The following is a 19055-nucleotide window of genomic DNA, read 5'->3' on the forward strand; positions in this document are numbered from 1 at the left end:
ACCCCCTCTGGGGGGCTTCTCCAAAGTGGCAGGGGGGTCCCACTGACGTTTCCCCTCCCTGCACTGGCCTTCATTTTTTCTAAAAATCGCCCGGTTCAGGCGTCTTCAGCACTTTCCAGGCCTATTCCCTGGTGCAGCAGCCATTTCGGAGGCCGCCGCACCTGCACAGTCAGACCCTGCGTGGCTGGGTCATGACCCACTTGGAGTGTCTTCCTCAGGCATCAAAACATCTTCGACACTTGTGTATGCTTGCATTTCTCTACGAGGAGGTTTCTGTCTGGTTTCCTCACCAGTTGCCTCACTGTGTGATCTTGCTTTGCACAGAAGTAAGTGCCAGCATCTCCCAGCTGAGCGCTCTCCAGCAACAAGGACACTGCGTAAGCCTTCATCCCCTTGCTTTTGAAACGTCCTTGAAATGCTGTCTCAATATCAGACTTCTGGGATAAACCTTCCATGAAAAAACCCACAAGTTGAAGCTGTGTATCCTTCTTCCTTTGTTGTTTATACCAGTACATGTAACTATAAGTGGTTTTTCTTTGGGAGCAGTTCAGGGATACTGATCCTCCCTCCTTGATCACCATGTCTGGAGACTGATTCACAGCACAACCTAGAAGAATAAAATAAAATAAAATAAAATAAAATAAAATAAAATAAAATAAAATCATGCAGATTTTATCAAATTCACTTGAAATGAGGGGGGATGCTACTACTTCAGAAATGAGATGTAATTTTAAATGTTGAAAGTCCACGAAACTTTGATGAGTCTTACAGTGACTCATACATATGATTTCTCTTACAACATCTGCAAATTCAGAAACTGGTAAGAAAAGGAAATCTCCCAAATGAGCGGTAATAAGGACAAAGATGAATGATTTCACAGCATCAAGTTTTCTCTCTATTGGCAAACACCAACAGCTCATTCAGATATTATTTTAAAATGATTGGTCTTCTTTGTGACCCACAACTGTGCTGTGTTCGCCCAACCAAAAGTGGTTCACATCAGTGGCACTTTCTTGTGAAAGATCCATCCATTTGCAGGAACCTGATTTCCTGAGACAGAAGCAGGACTAAGGTCACGATGGGAAATGTTGTTGTTGAACAAATTTTTATACTGCTTTCCAACAAAGAATTCTCACAGCACTTTGCAAAGTTAAAAGACTGGAGAAACGCTTCCCTAAATTCTAAATGGTTCCATCGCCCATTCCCTTAAACCCAAATGTATATCTCCAGCCACAAAGAAAATAATGAAAAGTGTGCTGCCATTCCGAAAAGACCATTCGTTTCAACTATGATTGAATGACTTACCTGAGGAAATCAGTAAAATGAGCATATAGCGGCTGATTGGAGTAATAGGGCATCGAAGCAGACCTTTGCCAGATGGAGACAACTGCAGATACAGCAACATCACTGATGCCCATAAAGTGACTAACGCAACTAAACACAGATGTCTGAACAGGAAGTCATGTAGGCAACCGAGAGGAAATGAGAGAGAAACACCTCAAATGAGGAGGCCAAAAACAAGCTGGAGGGGAATTGTACAGTGCAGGATAATCATATATTAACTTATCAGGAGAGCTGGTCTTGTGGTAGCAAGTATGAATTGCCCCGTTTGCTAAGCAGGGTTTACCCAGGTTTGCATTTGAAAGGGAGATTGCATGTGAGAAAGTTCCAAGTTCCCTCCCTGGCATCTCCAAGATAGGGTTGAGAGAGAGTCCTGCCTGTAACCTTGGAGAAGCTGCTGCCAGTCTATGTAGACAATACTGAGCTAGATGGACCAAGGGTCTGACTCAGTATATGGCAGCTTCCTATGTTCCTATGTTCCTAACAGTCCAGTTAAAGTGCTAGAAGAGAAAATAACAGAACAGAATACACACACACACCCCACTTTTAGACAAAAGTTCCCAAAGTGGTTTACACAGGGAAAATAATAATACATTAATAAGATGTCCCCAAAGGGCTCACAGTCTAAAAAGAAACATAAGGTAGACACCACCAGCAGCCTCTGGAGAAATGCTGTGCTGGGGCTGGATAGGGCCAGTTGCTCTCCCTCTGCTAAATATAAGGGAGTCGTCACTTTAAAATGTGCCCCTTTGCTCAGTTAGCAGGGGTTTGAGGATCTGTGCAAAAGTCTCCATGAGTAGTGCCAGGGCTAACTAGTCAGATGATTTGAGGATACTATTTGTGGGCGGCAAATTGTCAGTTATGTTGATGGCTTTTAGATTGTTACCATTATGGAAGGGGGATCTCTTGGATGTTTTGCTTCAAGCATCAAAAAGTCTTGGTCTGTCACTGTGAGTTTCTTTCCCTACCTTCTGAGTAGTCATGTCCTAGTTTTGGAACTCCTGTTCTCTCTGTCACTGTCCTCTCTGTTGCTGGAAGGCATTTGAATTCTTAGGAAGAAAGGTGAGGTACACCTTTTACAAAATTAAATTAAATTAAATTACTGCTTTCCAGCATCTGTCAAAATTCCCTGGGGAGGGGATTGGAGGGGTTTTATCAATATTATTATTATTTCTTGTTTACACAGTCAGACAGGTGTTATTGACTGGTTTGTTTTATCCAGACATCGAGTCCTTCCCAAGGACCTGGGATGCCAGAATTTTATTGTCAATTGTTATAGATATCGTCGCAGAATATAGGCTGTTCCCAGTAAAGCTGCTTTTTGAAATTGGCTGACGGTGATTTCTGTGGCCCCTATAGTGTTGAGTTGCTCTTCAAGGTCTTTTGGAACTGCACCCAGGGCGCCAATGACCACTGGGATTATTTTGGTCTTTTTCTGCAACAGCCTTTCAATTTCCATTTGTAGATCTTTGTATTTGGTGATTTTTTCTATTTCTTGTTCTTCTATTCTGTTATTATTATTATTATTATTATTTTTCCACCTGGCTTCTTTTGTGCAGTACCCTTTGTGCAGTCTGGCTACTTTGGCAGGAGACTCATACTAGTGCAGCTGAGCAGATTTCTGAATCAACCCTTCCTAGTGCACATTTACTGAAGAGGAATCCCATTGAACTAAATCATTTACTTCTGTGCGATCCCACTTGCTTACTACAAGGCAAATATGGACAGTGCTGCCTTGAAAACACATTGCAAAGGACAAAAAAATATGAATGGCCCCCAGCCTACAACGAAGCATTGGATAACACTTTAGTCTTGGTTTTAAACTGTTGCACTATTCCGTCACACTTTGCAATGCTTTACCCATTGCAAACCTTGTAGTCTGGGAAATGCCCAGAAGGGTATTCAGACAGCAGGCTTTGCTGTGAGTTTACTGTGAGGCTTTACTGTGAGTTCAAAGTTGCCCCAAAAACCTGACACATAAAGTGGATTTTTTAAACCCGGATATAAATCGGGCTACACTCTAACATGCAATGAAAAACCCAAATTGTGTGTGAAGTGCTCCCTGATAGCTCGCAAGGACTTCAGGGTAAATCTGGCCAATATATGAATGCACACCCTTCATTCCAGAGGACTAGCCAGGAATGATAAACCTCCTGGAGCCTTTTCAGACAAGGCTTCCAGCTCTTGGAGCATCCAGCCAGCAAAGCCACTTTGAATTAGACTCGCAGCATTAGGAAAGCAGCCCCTTCCCCTCTCTACTCCCAATTCTCTTTTGTTTAGGTTCACACACAGCCCGCTTCCTTGCTTTGCTTGTGGCCAATGGCTTCCTAGAGGAGGCAGGACACCAGACCTCCCCTTTTTCAAAGGGTTTAGTATGGGAATTAAAATGTTCTCTGGAATCTAGCTCTGTTGAGGTCCATGCACACACACACACACTTACTTCTGCTTAATTAGCCATCAGCCTTGGCTTTCTATTCCCCCCCAACACACACACAAGTTCCCAGCATGTGTCAGCCTTCGTGCAGTGTCACCTCCTTCCTAGTTTGGATTGCATGCTCATTTTCTGCAAAGAAATGCTCGTTTTCTGCAAGGAAAGCCCTCTGCAGACTACAAATCCTCTCCTCCCTCCAAAAACATTCAAAGAGCAGAAAGCCTGAAAACTGGCTTTTCCACTCTTTACCTTTGGACAGCTTTCAGCAGCATTTACATTCCATAGGTGTGATTTGCTATCATCATCATCATCATCATCATCATTATTATTATTAATAATAATAATAATAATAATAATAATAATAATAATAACATTTCTATACCGCCCAAAACTTGTGCCTCTGGGCGGTTTACAATTAAAATAATTTAAAACATCAATTCACATAACAATTAAAAACATTTAAAACATTAAAAAATTTAAAACATTTAAAACCCAGTATATATATATATATATATATATATATATATATATATATATATATATATAATGTTAATGTGAAGCCTTAAGTCAGTGCTTTATTGCAGTTTATCCCCAAAACTCTGGTAAAACACAGGATTTTAAAAACTCTGACATAAATCAGGATGATGTGAAATCCGGAAGGAAAAGCCCAATTTGTTGGGTGGGTGGCGGGTGGGTTTGCTTCCAAAGACATTGGATTAACCTCAGCAGGAATCCAGCTGTCGTGCGAATGCACTCCCTCCCCTCCAGAAGAGATTCAGGATAAAGCTCCTGTGTGGGAAAGCTCCTGGTGACCACTGAAAGCAATCCTGTAGACATGCATGGCTCGAAAGTATGGAAAAGACTGGAAAACATATTGACGGGCAGGGCGGGGTGTGTGTGAGGGGGAATCTCTAGGAACTGTTTCATTCAGAAGTGGTCACCCTAGCTGCTGAGTCTCTGTAGGTATCCATTCATTTACGTTTTATTTTGTTCGGTTTTAACGTATATGCTGCTTTTCATCTCACATCCCCAGCCGGTTGATATCTTCAGGGCTCTGGTCCAATACAGAGACAGAAGTAATAACAAGCATCTGGGTATGCATAGCTCTCGCACAGCTTCCCAACATTCGATGAGGCTCAAGCTGGAGAACGTTCCTCTGGGTTGTGGCCCTTGTTAAATAATGGGAGGGGCTGCCACCTGGATCTTCCACCACATCCATCAAAATGTCTGGGACATTCCACAAATAGCTAGTGCAACAAAACACAGATGTATAATCTGGAAATAATATGGGCAAGAGAGAAAACTGGGAGAGAAACTCCTGAAGTGAGGAGTACAGGCAGTTGGTAAAGTACAGACAGTTGGGCGGTGAACTCGGAGCAATGAAAGAAAATAATTAATTAAATCTCCTAGGCCCTACAGATATGTTGGGCACGGCAGATGATTTGGGAGCCTCAACCAAGGACAGCATATGGCCCATTATTTTGTCTATCATTTACTTAATTTAAAACAAAACAAAACAAGAAAAGCATTGGATGTTCTGTCTCAGGCATCAAAAGGTCTTAGGTAATCTCTGGGCATTTCCTTTGTTCCCACTGTTTGTTTTGGGATTTGGGGGTAGGCCACCGTGACTGAGAGGCAAGTACACATTTTACAAGAATACTAGCCAACCCCCACACAGAGCATCTGTGTGCTCTTTGGGGCCAGCTACCTCTCCCCCCACCACACCTGCCCCAGTCTCTGGCTGAGTCCCGCCGCGGCCGGTTCGGCCGCCACCACCACACGTGCTGCCGGGCCGGGCCACCCCTGCCCTGCCTCTGCCGCACCACCTTCACTGGGCCGCTGCGGTTGCGGGCGGCCCCAGAGTGCCGCTGCGGCCGGCCACAGAGTGCCGCCACCATCATGGCCGGGCCCGCCGCCAGGCCCGCCGCCTCGCCTCCGCGGCCCGCCCCGCCCTGCCCCGCCGCCTCGCGTCCGTGGCCAGGCCCGGCCATGTCACCCCACTGTGTGCATAGCATCACAGATGACAAGAAACACACTCCCCACCCACCCGTCCCATGTCATCGCAGCCCTTGTCCTTTTGAGAACAGCAGTGGTGATGCAGGAAGAAGTGAGGCAGCAGAATTTGTTAAGGGTTCCTCGCTCTCTTTGCCTCTGTGGGCTTTGCTGCAGGTGCAGAAGAGAGTCTGGGACGCAGTCGCATTATGCACCACCAGTTTGAGCTCCGTATCACTAACTCGTTCCGCCAAATACAAGCAGCCTTTCCAGGTTGTGCTGCCCTTCTCCCCCGCCCATCTCACAGAAACCAGGAAGGTCAGCTGGCCTTGGTCGTCCTGGATATACCAGCTCAGAAACGGGTACGAAGCATCTTTCAATGTGCAGGTCACAGGGGTGGGTGAGTCCTCGCTCACCATTATGTACTGAGGGGATTGCTTGACCAATTCTTGACCTGCAAGACAAAAGAGGCCACACTGAAGAATGAAAAAAACAACACCCATATCTGTGTAGAGTGAGGGTCACATCTTGGTATTCCAGTATGCATGCTCCTAGAGTCACCTGAGCCGCTACCAGCCAGCAGGCTAATCCACACACAGAAGAGCACCAGCATCTCCACAGCAGGATATGTGTGTGTGTGAGAGAGAGAGAGAGATTGAAGTGCTCAAGAGCCCAAAGGGTTTGTGGAAACAACATTGATCCACCTGTCCTTGGTTTCAGGAAGGGGTGTGTTTGGAAGTGTGTGTCTTCAGAGACTAGATCTATATGACTTCCATCTCTTCTCTTTTCTTCATATTTGAAGATATCCCTTTACTGGAGCAATGAGACTCAAAGTTTGGTGTATTCTGTAAATTAAGCATTTGCATTGTGCATTTTACTATCAGCTGAAGCAGTATGGAGCATTTGCATTGTGCTTATTTAGCACTGTGCAAAGTAATGTAAAGAACCCAGAAAAGCAAATTTTAAGTTACTCTGAAAACACTCTAGGCTGGTTCATATGGTTATAAATAGCATAGAAGGCACATCCTACCCAATTAGGGAAGCTGTGCATGCACCTGAGTTTTGATCATCTGTGCACAAATAACAAGGCAGGAGATGGCGGTAGTGATGGCCTGCTAAGCAGCAGCTGGGTCAGAGGGCTTTTCTTTCTACCTCATTAAAAAGCTGGGTGCAGCTGGTGGGTAGGACAGAGCCCTCTAACCCAGTCGCTGCTTAGCGGACTCTAAGGTCATTCTCACTACCATGACAGGAGCAGCAAGGGCGGTGGGGGAGGGATGGACCTACCTTCGCCCCCACCCAGATGATTGGTGATGTCCTCTTCAGTGCGCTGGTGAACACCTGCACAATCCATGCTGCTCCATGCAGTGTAGGACTAGTTTCCCCGGCCTCCAGGAATCCCACAATGCACGATGCAATGAGCACAGTGCATTAGGGGATTCCCTCAGGAGCTGGGTGCTCTAGGTGTCAAAACTCTGTGTATGATCAGGCTGCATGTAGCCCAAGTATACTCACAACCCCAAGTCTGGGGTAAAGGGCACCCAGGTAGATTCCTTGGCTTGTAGAGGAGGCAGCGCTAGGATCACCCGCAATCCCGGCACTGAACATGAGCAGCCAAATTTGGCTGCTCATGTGCACAGCCTCAATCTCTTCCTCCCCTTCCTACGTGGCTTTTTAAAAATTATTATTTCTTGTTTACACAGTCAGACAGGTGTTATTGACTGGTTTGTTTTATCCAGACATCGAGTCCTTCCCAAGGACCTGGGATGCCAGAATTTTATTGTCAGTTGTTATAGATATCGTCGCATAATATAGACTGTTCCCAGTAAGGCTGCTTTTTGTAATTGGCTGATGGTGGTTTCTGTGGCCCCTATGGTGTTGAGGTGCTCTTCAAGGTGTTTTGGAACTGCACCCAGGGCGCCAGTTACCACTGGGATTATTTTGGTCTTTTTCTGCCACAGCCTTTCAATTTCATTTTGTAGATCTTTGTATTTTGTGGTTTTTTCTATTTCTTTTTCTTCTATTCTGCTATCCCCTGGTATTGCTATGTCGATTATTTTCACTTGTTTTTCTTTCTTCTCGACTACAGTTGTATCTGGTGTATTGTGTGGCAGATGTTTGTCTGTTTGTAGTCAGAAGTCCCATAATATTTTTACATCTTCATTTTCTACCACTTTTTCAATTTGATGGTCCCACCAATTTTTGGCTATAGGTAGCTTGTATTTTTTGCAGATGTTCCAGTGTATCATCCCTGCTACCTTGTCATGCCTTTGTTTGTAGTCAGTCTGTGCGATCTTCTTACAACAGCTGATTAGGTGATCCACTGTTTCATCAGCTTCTTTACAAAGGCGGCACTTGCTGTTTGTTGTGGATATTTCGACTTTTGCTCTTATTGCATTTGTTCTTAGTGCCTGTTCTTGTGCAGCCAGTATTAAACCCTCTGTTTCTTTCTTCAAGTTGCCATTCTTAAGCCATTGCCAGGTCTTGGTGATGTCTGATTTTCCACTTACATTGTGTAAATATTGACTATGCAGGGGCTTATTTCTCCATTTTTCTGCTCGGTTCTTAGCTTGTTCTTTCTTGTAGGCCTGCTTTGTTTCTTTGGTGTTGAATAGTTTCTTGTTATTGGCCATTTGAAGTGCATCTTCTTCACTGTCCCTTATATATTCTTCAAGGCCTGTTTTCTCCTTCTCGACTGTTTGATGGACTTGCAGCATTCCTCTTCCACCTGAGCTGCGAGGGAGGTAGAGCCTATCGACATCACTGTGGGGGTGCAGAGCAAGGAGAGTAGAGCTGGTCTTGTGGTAGCAAGCATGACTTGTCCCCATAGCTAAGCAGAGTCTGCCCTGGTTGCATATGAATGGGAGACTTGATGTGTGAGCACTGCAAGATATTCCCTTCAGGGGATCAAGCCGCTCTGGGAAAAGCAGAAGGTTTGAACCCCCTGATCTGTCTCTTCCGCACTTCCTGTGCTGAGTCACAATCCTTCCTTTCCTCCTAGAGAGAAGATGGAAACATCTCCCTCCCTCCTTACCTATTCATTATGTAGTCCTTTAGATTCGGTTTAGGTCTTTCCTATCCAAGTGTACTTAACCAATAAATACTTAGTATTTCGTTCTGCAAAGATCTCCATGTGTTTTCTCTAAATAGCTGCAACAACTAAACCATCCTCTGCTACCTACTCTGTAACTGGAGTGTGTGCTCATTCCTTAGTGCTCAGCTGTTTTACCTACTGGGGGTAAAAATTAACAACCTCCAACAATGTGCTCAGTTCTGTGCAGCCCCAGCATTCACACGACTGGGGACCTGGTTGAAAGAGCATGGACTCACACCCTTTAACACAGGTAAAAGGCCAGGTAATATGACTGGGCTACCCAGGGAGGTGGTGCCAGGTTTGGCCTCAATCCCAGGGCTTCAAATGAGCCTCCCTACCCTGGTAGGGCTGCCCCAGCCTGCATAGGGCTGCTTGTGTGAACAGCCTCATTGTGTAAATAGGATAGAGCGGCAAACTTGAGTGTATTTTCCAGGGTTGTCCTTCTCAGGGGCGTAACTATGATCGGGCAAAGGGAGGCAGCTGTCTAGGGGCCCTGGCCTCTGGGGGGGGCCCTCCAGAGACATGTCATGTGCCTCCCCCCACCCACCGCCTGCCGCAGCTCCTTCAATTTGAATTATTTGATTTTTTTTAAAAAAATCCCTCCATGTTCATTGGAGCGCGCCGTATTTCCTTGCCCTCCTCCCCTCCCTCCTCCCCATCCCCACCCTTTCCCCTTGTCAGCTCCTCCTCCTTCCCCATCCATTGACTGGCGGCACCCCACATGATAAAGAAAGGAAAGGCAGGCACATGATTGGGTGGTTCGGCTCTGCTTCCTGGACGCCCAATGAGAACAAGGAAGAGAGGAGGTCAATTGTAGCTTCTCCAGCCACCAGGCTAGCCAGCCACTTCTAAGAAATTCAGTTCTTCTGTTATGGAGATGGAGGAGCTACGGCAGCTTTAGAGTGCTGCTCGTGTTGGCATTGATTCATTTAGGGGCATTATGGCTCACTCCCCCCCCCGCCTGCCCACTGCATGTCTGGCAGTGGGAGTGGGCGTATTAATTCATTATTTGGGGCATTATGGCTGCCCACCTGCCCAGGCTTCGCTTCTGTTTCCCTAACGGGGGCAGGGGAGAGGAAGGGGAAGCAGAGCATCGCAAAGGGCTTTTATTCATTTTTAATTGCAACGCTCCACTCCCCCTTCCTCCTCCCATTAGGAAAACAGAAGTGGGGAGGCACACACAAGAGAAGAGTGACAAGTGTGTGCTTTTCACAGTTCCTTGGCTCCGTTTATCAACCCCCTTTTAACATCCAAGGCTGTTCTTTGACTCTTAATCACTTAACATGCAAAGTTAGGTAAGAGAGTGGAGAAATCACTCAAACATTACAGACCTGTCCTTGGCACATGAGATCCTATGGGTCTTTTAAAAGTATACATGATGAAGGAGAAGAAGCCTCTCTTCCTAGCTCTCCCAAATTGGAGAAAGGTCAGTAGTTGTGCAAGGTTCCATTCATGGCCATTTCATTTCCTGCATGATTATAATCTGCTTTCTGCCCGTTCTGTATCTCATCCCATCCAGCCTCACATTTATTTGAGATACCTTGCCTCCTGAGATTCCTAATGCCCCTCCCTTCTGTCCTTTAAGAAACTTCTGAAAATTTATCTATTCTGCCAGGCTTTTAGGTGTGTGTGTGTGTGTGTGTGTGTTTTCCCCCACCCACCCCCTGCTGTTGTTTTAATTATGTAAACCGCCTCAAGTCTAAGGGAGTCAGGCAGTCAATAAATTTGGTTCTGCTGTGCTGTAATTTACACCTTTTAACTAGTTGGGATAGTTAGCAGAGTCTACATTGGGCCAGGAGAAGGAGAGGAAGGCGGTGACGGATGACGGGTGGTGGTGGGGGGCCCATTTTAAAAACTTGTCTCTGGGCCCAAGCCAACCTTGTTACGCCCCTGGTCCTTCTGAACACATCCAGTGGTTCAAGAGATATCCCTGGAATTTCTTCTTGCAGATTACAGGACAATCAGAATCCCCCAATCAGAAAATGAAGAAATTGAGGTCAGAGAAGAGACAGATCAGGGGTCATAGAGTAGAGACAGGCAGATCAGCTAGAGAGACCCTGACTCACTATCTCTACCCCCAGTGCCCCTAGTGGTCATTAGGATAGTTGGTGCAAAAGGTTGATGCACTGGAACTCCATCTCCAACACACCTAGAGTGCCCGGCTCACAGAGGAATCCCCCAGTGCACTGGGCTCCTTGTGCCGCGCATTGCAGGATATCTGGAGGCCAGGATGCATTTTCCCAGCCTCCAGAATGTTGCATAGCTCGTGACAGTTCTAGTCGTGTGGATGTGTGAGGCACGAGGCTGAGATTGCCACCAGATTATCTGGGGGGGGGGAGGTAGGTACTCTCCTGCCTTCCCCCACCCTCCCCGGCCCAGCAGAAGGTCGTGTGAACGGCCTTATTATGTTCAACCCTTTTACAATGAGTGTATACAGTGTACACAAACACAGATCTGTACACAGTTACAGTTAGTCACACACTACGTTGAACACAAGTACAGCAGTAAACCTCCTGTCTATGTCATGCATTTGAAGGACCTGTACCCAGGCTCAGTTTTTAAAGGATGCAGGTACAGTTGTTCACGCAAAAGCATGCACGGGTGTTGTACAGATATCTGTACACTCGTGCAACATAACGTCTGGAAAGGGCTTATGTCTGATGGATCCAAAACACTATCAGAGCCACATGAGCCTGATCATCAAACCTTCATGTTTGAGAAGATTTTCCTCCTTTTTTCTTCATTCAAAGAGCAGTTTTTCAATAAATTCAAATTTTGAGGACTGAATCCGAAAATGCACAAGTATGATGATGTCCCAGCATGAAATCCTTTCTTTCCAGTGTCTCTTAAATAAAGGAGGTGCAAGAAGGGTGGGAAGTGCCGAAAGCTGGATTGGAGGCTGGCCATTTGTGCTGGTTTTACTGAGGGAAATGACTCTGGCCCTTGAACAAGAAGCACAGGCCCTCTGCAGAATTCCACTCATCTTTAGACCAACTGTTAACAGTGTGTGGTTAGGTGGTGTTTTTGAACCAGCCTCGGTTGGTGCCTCTCTCTCACACAAGCCGCACCAGCTGCAGGGCCAATTATGCTTCACCCAACATTTCCCCCTAGAAGAACCCCACTTCTTCATATATGAAGCTGCTGAAGAGATGCTTTGCTACTTCCTGTAGGTGCCGGAGTTTGAGGGAAACATAACTGACACCCACTGCAGAATAGAGCAGAGCAGAGAGCTGCCTAAAGTGGTGCATTGAACAAGGATTCAAAGGGATGCTCAGACTTCACCCATCCATGTTCATGGCTTGATGTCTTGCCTGTGTCTCTGAGCCATCACATCTCTGACACCACTAAGGAAGTTTTCCTACCCCACCTCACACACAGTTACTCCAAAGGAGGCTGTTCACACATTCAGCTACAGGTCATCAAGCATCTTGTGATTCGGTGACGAATAATCAGATGATGTGCATGCAGATATGAACCAATCAACCCCACATTTGCCCTGGCAGGGTGCAGGACCTGAGGCAAATCACCCAATATGGGACTCCCTTTTGATGGGGGTTAAAAGAGCAGGCCCCGGGGCAATTGACCTGCCCGCCCTGCCCTAAAGACAGTTGTTGAGTCTCTGGGCTACTGAAAATGAGTTTCACAAGTTCCATACCTGAGGCATTAGAATGGAAATGTATACCTAAGACACTAGGAGGCTATTCACACGATAGGAGAAAATCGAGCTAGCAGAGGCTAGCCCGATTTCCTCCCATCATGAGAACCACCGGGCTCGGCTGTGAGCCCGGTGGTTCTTAAGCGGGTCACCCGCTTAAGTAGCCCGGCACTTAAACCGGGTTTGCGGAGCAAGTGCTCTGCAAACCCGTTTTTTCTGATGGTGAATTTTCGTGGCACGGCTCCGTGCCGCAGCAACTCATGAGGAGACCCCCGGAGGGGAGGCGAAAAGCTGCCTCCCGGCTTGGGGGGGGGGTCTCTCCAGCATGCCCTGTGAACTCATGCAGGGCATGTTGGTGCTTCCGGGGGCTGCGCGGCCCCCCAAACTTCCAAGCCCCCTGCTGGCTCCGTGACGGAGCAAGCAGTTGTGTGGGCGGCCGCTGCAGCCACCCGGAGCAGACTGACTGCTCATCCCACTGATCATGGGAACCACCTCTGGGTCTCCCAGTGTCATTTTCTTTCTCTAAAGCAGCTTTGCCTCCCTCAGTTTGAATCAGGGCCATGATATTGGCAAGGACGTTAAGCTATTCTGTCCCAACAATTTCTTGACCTAAATCCCCTTCACCCCAAACCTACAGAAAGGGGGGAAAGACAGCTACTCCGTTTGTACCTTTTAAAATCTCCATAACTAATAGCAGCTCAGGGATAGTGACTTAAGCTGGAGAAATGGTGTGGGGAGAATGGTTAAACTCCGCTTCACCAGTATCCTGGTCCTGATCTGAATCACTCCCCACAGCTGTTTTAATGAAAGAAAATGATGTGAGATCCAGTCATGGATCTCCTGTATCACATGTAGCCCTCATTAGGGTTAAAGGCATGTTCATATGCCCTGCATTTATACAGCACTGCCACCTACTGGAAGTTATCAGGGAGAGCATTTAGTAGGAATATCTGCATCATTAGAACAACGAACAAAAATCTCATACCAAATTTTAAAAACACACACACACACCATCCCTAGAACACAGCAAAAAGACTGGATGTCATAAAACGCAGAGGCAAACAAACAAATACGCAGCATAAAAAGACAGAAAGAATGCATTAATAGTAAATAAGAAAATTCAGGGAGGCAGATACTCAGAGGGAAATGTGGCAGGAAAAAATGATTTATTTATTTTTATCCCCTGATCAGCTTTTCTGAGTTTCATTGTCTCCATTTGATCAGTGCTTTTCTTTGGCCCAGGTCAGCAATTAATTTGAGACGGGAGTGTGAAGACTGGTGAGCAAGGCCTTCCGTCACACCCCCAAGACGCCTGCCAGCAAGTCACTCTCAGAGCCATGATGCTGCAGCTGTGTCGATGGCCATGATGACAAACCCAGACATTCCAGCTCAGGGCCCTTAGGTCAAGGCATGGGTCCCTGAGGGGCTCATTGCTCTAGCTGCCATTTCTCCACTTCCCCATTTTGCTTTAGGGTTAGCCATTGGAAGGACAAGTATCATTCCCTCAAAGCGCTGGCTTCGTTTCTGGAGTCCCAAGCCGGTTATCGCTATGGCAAGGAGAGAAGAATGAAAATAGCTAACAAGGAGAGAAAACCAAGGGGAAGAATAAGCTGCAGAGGCAGGAAGGAAGAAGGGAAGAGTACGTGGTGTAGTGGCTAGAGTGCTGGACTAGGACTGGGGAGAGCCGAGTTCAAATCCCCATTCAGCCATGAAACTAGCTGGGTGACTCTGGGCCAGTCACTTCTCTCTCAGCCTAACCTACTTCACAGGGTTGTTGTGAAAGAGAAACTCAAGTATGTAGTACACTGCTCTGGGCTCCTTGGAGGAAGAGCAGCATATAAAATGTAAAAAATAAAATAAATAAAATAATAAAGATGATGATGTTGTGTGGAAAGAGACAGACAGAGACCGTAAACAGTGAGTTAAAGGAATGTGACAATTCCTGACTAAACACCCTGTCTGGAAGTTCCCTGCGGGGAAACTGAGGGGATAAAAGTAGTTCTGAATATAATTAAGAGGAGAAAAATAGGAATGGCTAAAAGAATCACACACACATACACACACACACTACACAGAGCCTTGAGGTCATTTCTGTTAAATTAGGGTGAAGTGCTCATTTGTCTGAGACAAGGCTCTCTGACTCACACTTAACAAGGTGACTTGCAGATTTAGAGTACCAGTTCTGAGCCATGATGGGGCAGAATCCCCCAGAAAGTGCTCTGGGGCAAGCCCCATGGAAACGAATGGGAGCTGCACCCAAACAAGGAATGGCAGCTAGCCAGGGAAAAGGGCTCTGCTGAGACCTCGGAGAGATGCTTCCAGGCCGTGTGGACAAGATTGAACTATATGGAGCAACAGTGTGTCTCGTTAGTGATCGCATCGAATAAATAAATCAATCAGATAAATCAATCAATCAATCAATAAATGAGTGGCCTATTCTTATTCGTAGACCCTCTGTCAAGCTACTTGGCTCTTGCACAGCTTCCAGACATACATTCAAAGGGGCTTGCACTGAATCATTTTCCTGCCGATTGGGCCCCGTGTTGACTCATGGGAAGGGGCTGCCACTTGGTTCTTCCTCTTCATTCAGAGAAAGATCTGGGGCTGCCCTTGTTGAGGAGCTATTATCCTGTGTGCTTGCATCCTTCTGCAAAGAGCTTTGTGCTTGGTTTCCTCAGCAGTTGCCTCACTGTGTAATCTTGCTTGGCACGCAAGTAGGTGCCGGCGCCTGCCAGCTGTACGCTCTCCACCACCAGAGACGATGCGTACTTTTCCATCCCTCTGCTCTTGAAGTGGTCTTTAAATGCTCCCTTAACGTCAGACTCTCCAGTGGAGCCTTCTGAGGAAAAACTCACCAGCTGAAGCCGTGTGTCCTTCTGCCTTTGTTGCTTGTACCAATACATATTGAAATGTTTTGTTCCAAGCTGGGAACAGTTCAGGGTTACTGACTCCCCTTCCCTGACCACCACATCTGCAGACTGGTCCACAGCACAACCTATAAGAATAGGAAATAGGAAATAGGAGGATTTCATCACATGGATTAGAAACAAAGGTGTATGTCACAACTTCAGAAACAGCATACCTTTTCTTAAAGGTGAAGCTCCACTAAGCAGTGGAACTCTGACACTATTTAAAAAGAAAATAGAGACGCAGAGACTGTTATTCTGCTATGCACAAGCTAAAGTGTGGAGTTCCACAAAGCTCCATACTGTCTCCAATGCTTTGTGACATCTACATGAAATCACTGGGAGAGATCAAGAGAGAGGAAATTAGAAAAGAAACACCTCAAGAAAGGAGGCTAAAAGAAGAGGCAGCTGGGAACGTGGTGGGAATAAAATAACTAGGGTTGTGTGGTTTTTTGTGGGGTTTTTTCTGTTTTGTTTTTGGCCTGAATCCAAAACACTCCCATTTTGTTCTTTGTTTGAAATTGCAAAATCTGAATCCAAAATGTTTTGGATTTTTAAAAAATGGCCCCAGGGCAAAACTAGTGGGTGGGGGTGGTAGTGCCCAATGGGTGGAAGCTCCACCCAAATTTCAGAGGAATTGGGAAAAGGGCTGATTTTTGGTGGATTTTTGAAGTTTAAGATTTTTCCCATAGGGAATAATGGAGATTTCAGAAAAAGTATAGCTTCACGTTGGGGGGAAAGGGGGTGGCCCAGAGCAGAGTAGAGTGGGTGGTAGTGCCCAGTGGGGGCAGGGAAGCTGCCAGAATTATTTCTAAGGAATTGGGCAGAGGGCTGATTTTTAGAGATTTAATGGAGTTTACATGTCTTTAAGGTTCTTAAAAGCATTGGTCCCAGTACAGATCCTTGGGGGACCCCACTTCTCACTTCCCTCCACTGTGAAAACTCTCCATTTATACCTACCCTCTGTTTCCTGTCCTTCAACCAGTTAGCAATCCACACATGTACTTGTCCCCTTATCCCATGACCGCTAAGTTTCCTCAGGAGTCTTTGATGAGGAACTTTGTTGAAAGCTTCTTGGAAGTCCAGGTATACTATGTCAACTGGATCGCCTTGATCCATACACTTGTTGACACTCTCAAAGAACTCCAAAATGTTTGTGAGGCAAGATTTACCTTTGCGGAAGCCATGTTGGTTCTCTCCCAGCAGGGCCTGTTCTTCTATGTGCTTTACAATTTTATCCTTGGGATGCTTTCCATCAATTTGCCTGGAACATACATTAAACTAACTGGGCCTGGATCCCTTTTTTAAAATCGGTGTTACATTTGCTACTTTCCAGTGCTCCGGTACAGACAGAGCCTGATTGCAGGGATCACTTACATATTTTAGCAAGGATATCGGCAATTTCACATTTGAGTTGATTGAGGACTCTTGGGTGGATGACATCCGGCCCTGGCCATTTGCTAGTTTTCAGTTTTCCTAACAGTTTAGAACATCATCTCTTGTCACTTCTATCTGACTCAGCTCTCTAGCCTCCATCCCTAAAAAGCCTGGTTCAGGAACAGGTATATGCTCAGTATCCTCTGCCGTGAAGACGGACGCAAAGAACTCATTTAGCTTCTCTGCAACCTCCATATCCTCCTTAATAATCCCTTTCACTCCCTCATTGTCTAATGGTCTAACTGCCTCCCTGGCAGGTTTCCTGCTTCTGATGTATTTAAAGAAGTTTTTGTTATCCCCCTTAATACTTTTAGCTAAATGTTCCTCAAACTCTCTTTTTGCCTCCCTTATTGTCACCTTGTATTTCTTTTGCCAGAGTTTGTGTTCCTTTAGGTTCTCTTCATTTGGACAGGCCTTCCAATTTCGGAAAGAAGTCTTCTTCCCTTTTATGGCTTCCTTGACGGTACCCATGAGCCATGCTGGCATCCTCCTGGACTTAGTGATACCTTTCCTCCTTTTGGGTATACAATCTAACTGGGCTTCTAGTATTGTGGTTTTGAGTAAACTCCATGCACTCTGGAGCAAAGTGACTCTACTGATTTTTTCCTTTCAGCTTTCTTTTCATTTTGGAAAAGTTTCCTCTTCTGAAATTCAAAATGTCTTCGTTAGACTTCCTTGGTGATTCTCTCCCCGCATGTATGCTGAATTTGATCGCACGATGGTCACTGTTCCCTAAAGGGTCAATGACAGGCGCGTAACAACGATCGGGCAAGGGGAGACAGTTGTCTGGGGGCCCCACTGCCTGGAGGGGCCCCCCAGAGGCACCTCACGTGACTCCCCATTGCCCCCTGCCCCGCCCCAAGGCCCCTCAGCCGCTTGCCCTCTTCGCCCTCTCTCCAGCTTCTTCTCCTGGCCGGCCATCCAGGCAGCAGACAAGCGGCCAAGAGCTCCTTTTCTCCCTTTTCTCTCAGCTGATCGGCGGCTGGGCGGGGCTTCCAGGGAGGCCTCGTGTAGGCCTCTGTGAAGCCTGAACTCCAGTAGGGCCCAAGCCAGCCAGGAAGGAGGAGGCAGCCAGAGTGGCCACCCCTGCTCTCTGCAGCAGAAGACCCCTTGCTGCCCTGCCCAGCCCAGCATTGGCCAGGTAGAGTGTGAGCTCCTTTTTGTGGTTACCTTCCCCCCCCCCGCCCCGGATATATAGGCATCTGCTTGCCATAGGGCTTTGATGGGGGGTGGAGGGACTGAGAAGTCTCTGCATATTTATTTTGAAACAGCTTGGAAAATTTGCTGGCTTTAAAAAAACTATCTCAAAAGTCCTAGAAGTGGCTTGTTTCATGGCAGAAAATTACAAAAACTTCTGGAAGAAACAGTATTATATTTCATTCATTCATTCATTCATTCATTCATGTATAAATGCACTTATGTTCAAGTTGTTTTGCAACCCAGAAGGTCTGAGTGAGAACTCTGAAGCATGTCTTGTGCTTTTATTTTATTTTATTTTTCTTGTGTGTGAACTGCTCCCCAATAACTTGCAGGGACTTCAGGGTAAATCTGGCCAACATGTGAATGCAGCACCTCTATTCCAGAGGAGATGTGTGTTAAAGGGCTTTAAAAGCCTCCTGTGAAAAACCTCCTAGAATCGAACTTGACTGAATTTGTTCAGAATTCTGAGAAAACAAACCTAGGCTCACCCTGCATGGTTGAAAGTCTCCTTTGCTAATCTGCAGCGAGGGGGCCATTTTAATCATTCATCTTTCTAGTGTGTTCTAGGCATTAAAAGTAAAACAAATGTATAGTACTCAATGTATATCACTATATATTGTGACGTGTGCGTGTGTGTATTCAGTGAAATGTATTTCCAGGCAGCATACTTATTTTGGAATATCAGACTTAAATCCTTGGGGGCCTGGGGTGTGCGGAGGCCCTGGACTTTGAGGGGGGGGGGCATTTTAAAATTTCGTCTCTGGGCCCACTGCAACCTTGCTACGCCCCTGGTCAATGACACTGACATTACGCACCAGGTTTGAAAGGTGCTCCTTTGTCCTGTTAGCATGGGTTATACTTGGAGCTAGAGAAGTAAATTTATCTTACATAAAGACAATATAAGAACTCCAAAGCTTTAGAAATAGAAGCATGAGAGACTGAAAGCATCAGCATTGTTATAGGAATATGAGCTGAGCGTCACATAGGCCCAAGCACTCTGCG

The 19055-nt window shown here is 46.1% G+C and overlaps 1 gene segment (V, D, J or C); it reads right to left on the minus strand.

The window, feature by feature from the left end:
• Positions 1 to 221: 221 nt before the first annotated feature.
• LOC128343680 (T cell receptor alpha variable 36/delta variable 7-like) lies at positions 222 to 1405 on the minus strand. The segment is given in 2 exon segments: positions 222 to 607; positions 1306 to 1405. Coding segments are annotated over 2 exon segments (486 nt in total).
• Between the last annotated feature and the right edge of the window lie 17650 nt (positions 1406 to 19055).

Source organism: Hemicordylus capensis, chromosome 2, assembly GCF_027244095.1.
Source record: "Hemicordylus capensis ecotype Gifberg chromosome 2, rHemCap1.1.pri, whole genome shotgun sequence".
Taxonomy (NCBI): domain Eukaryota; kingdom Metazoa; phylum Chordata; class Lepidosauria; order Squamata; family Cordylidae; genus Hemicordylus; species Hemicordylus capensis.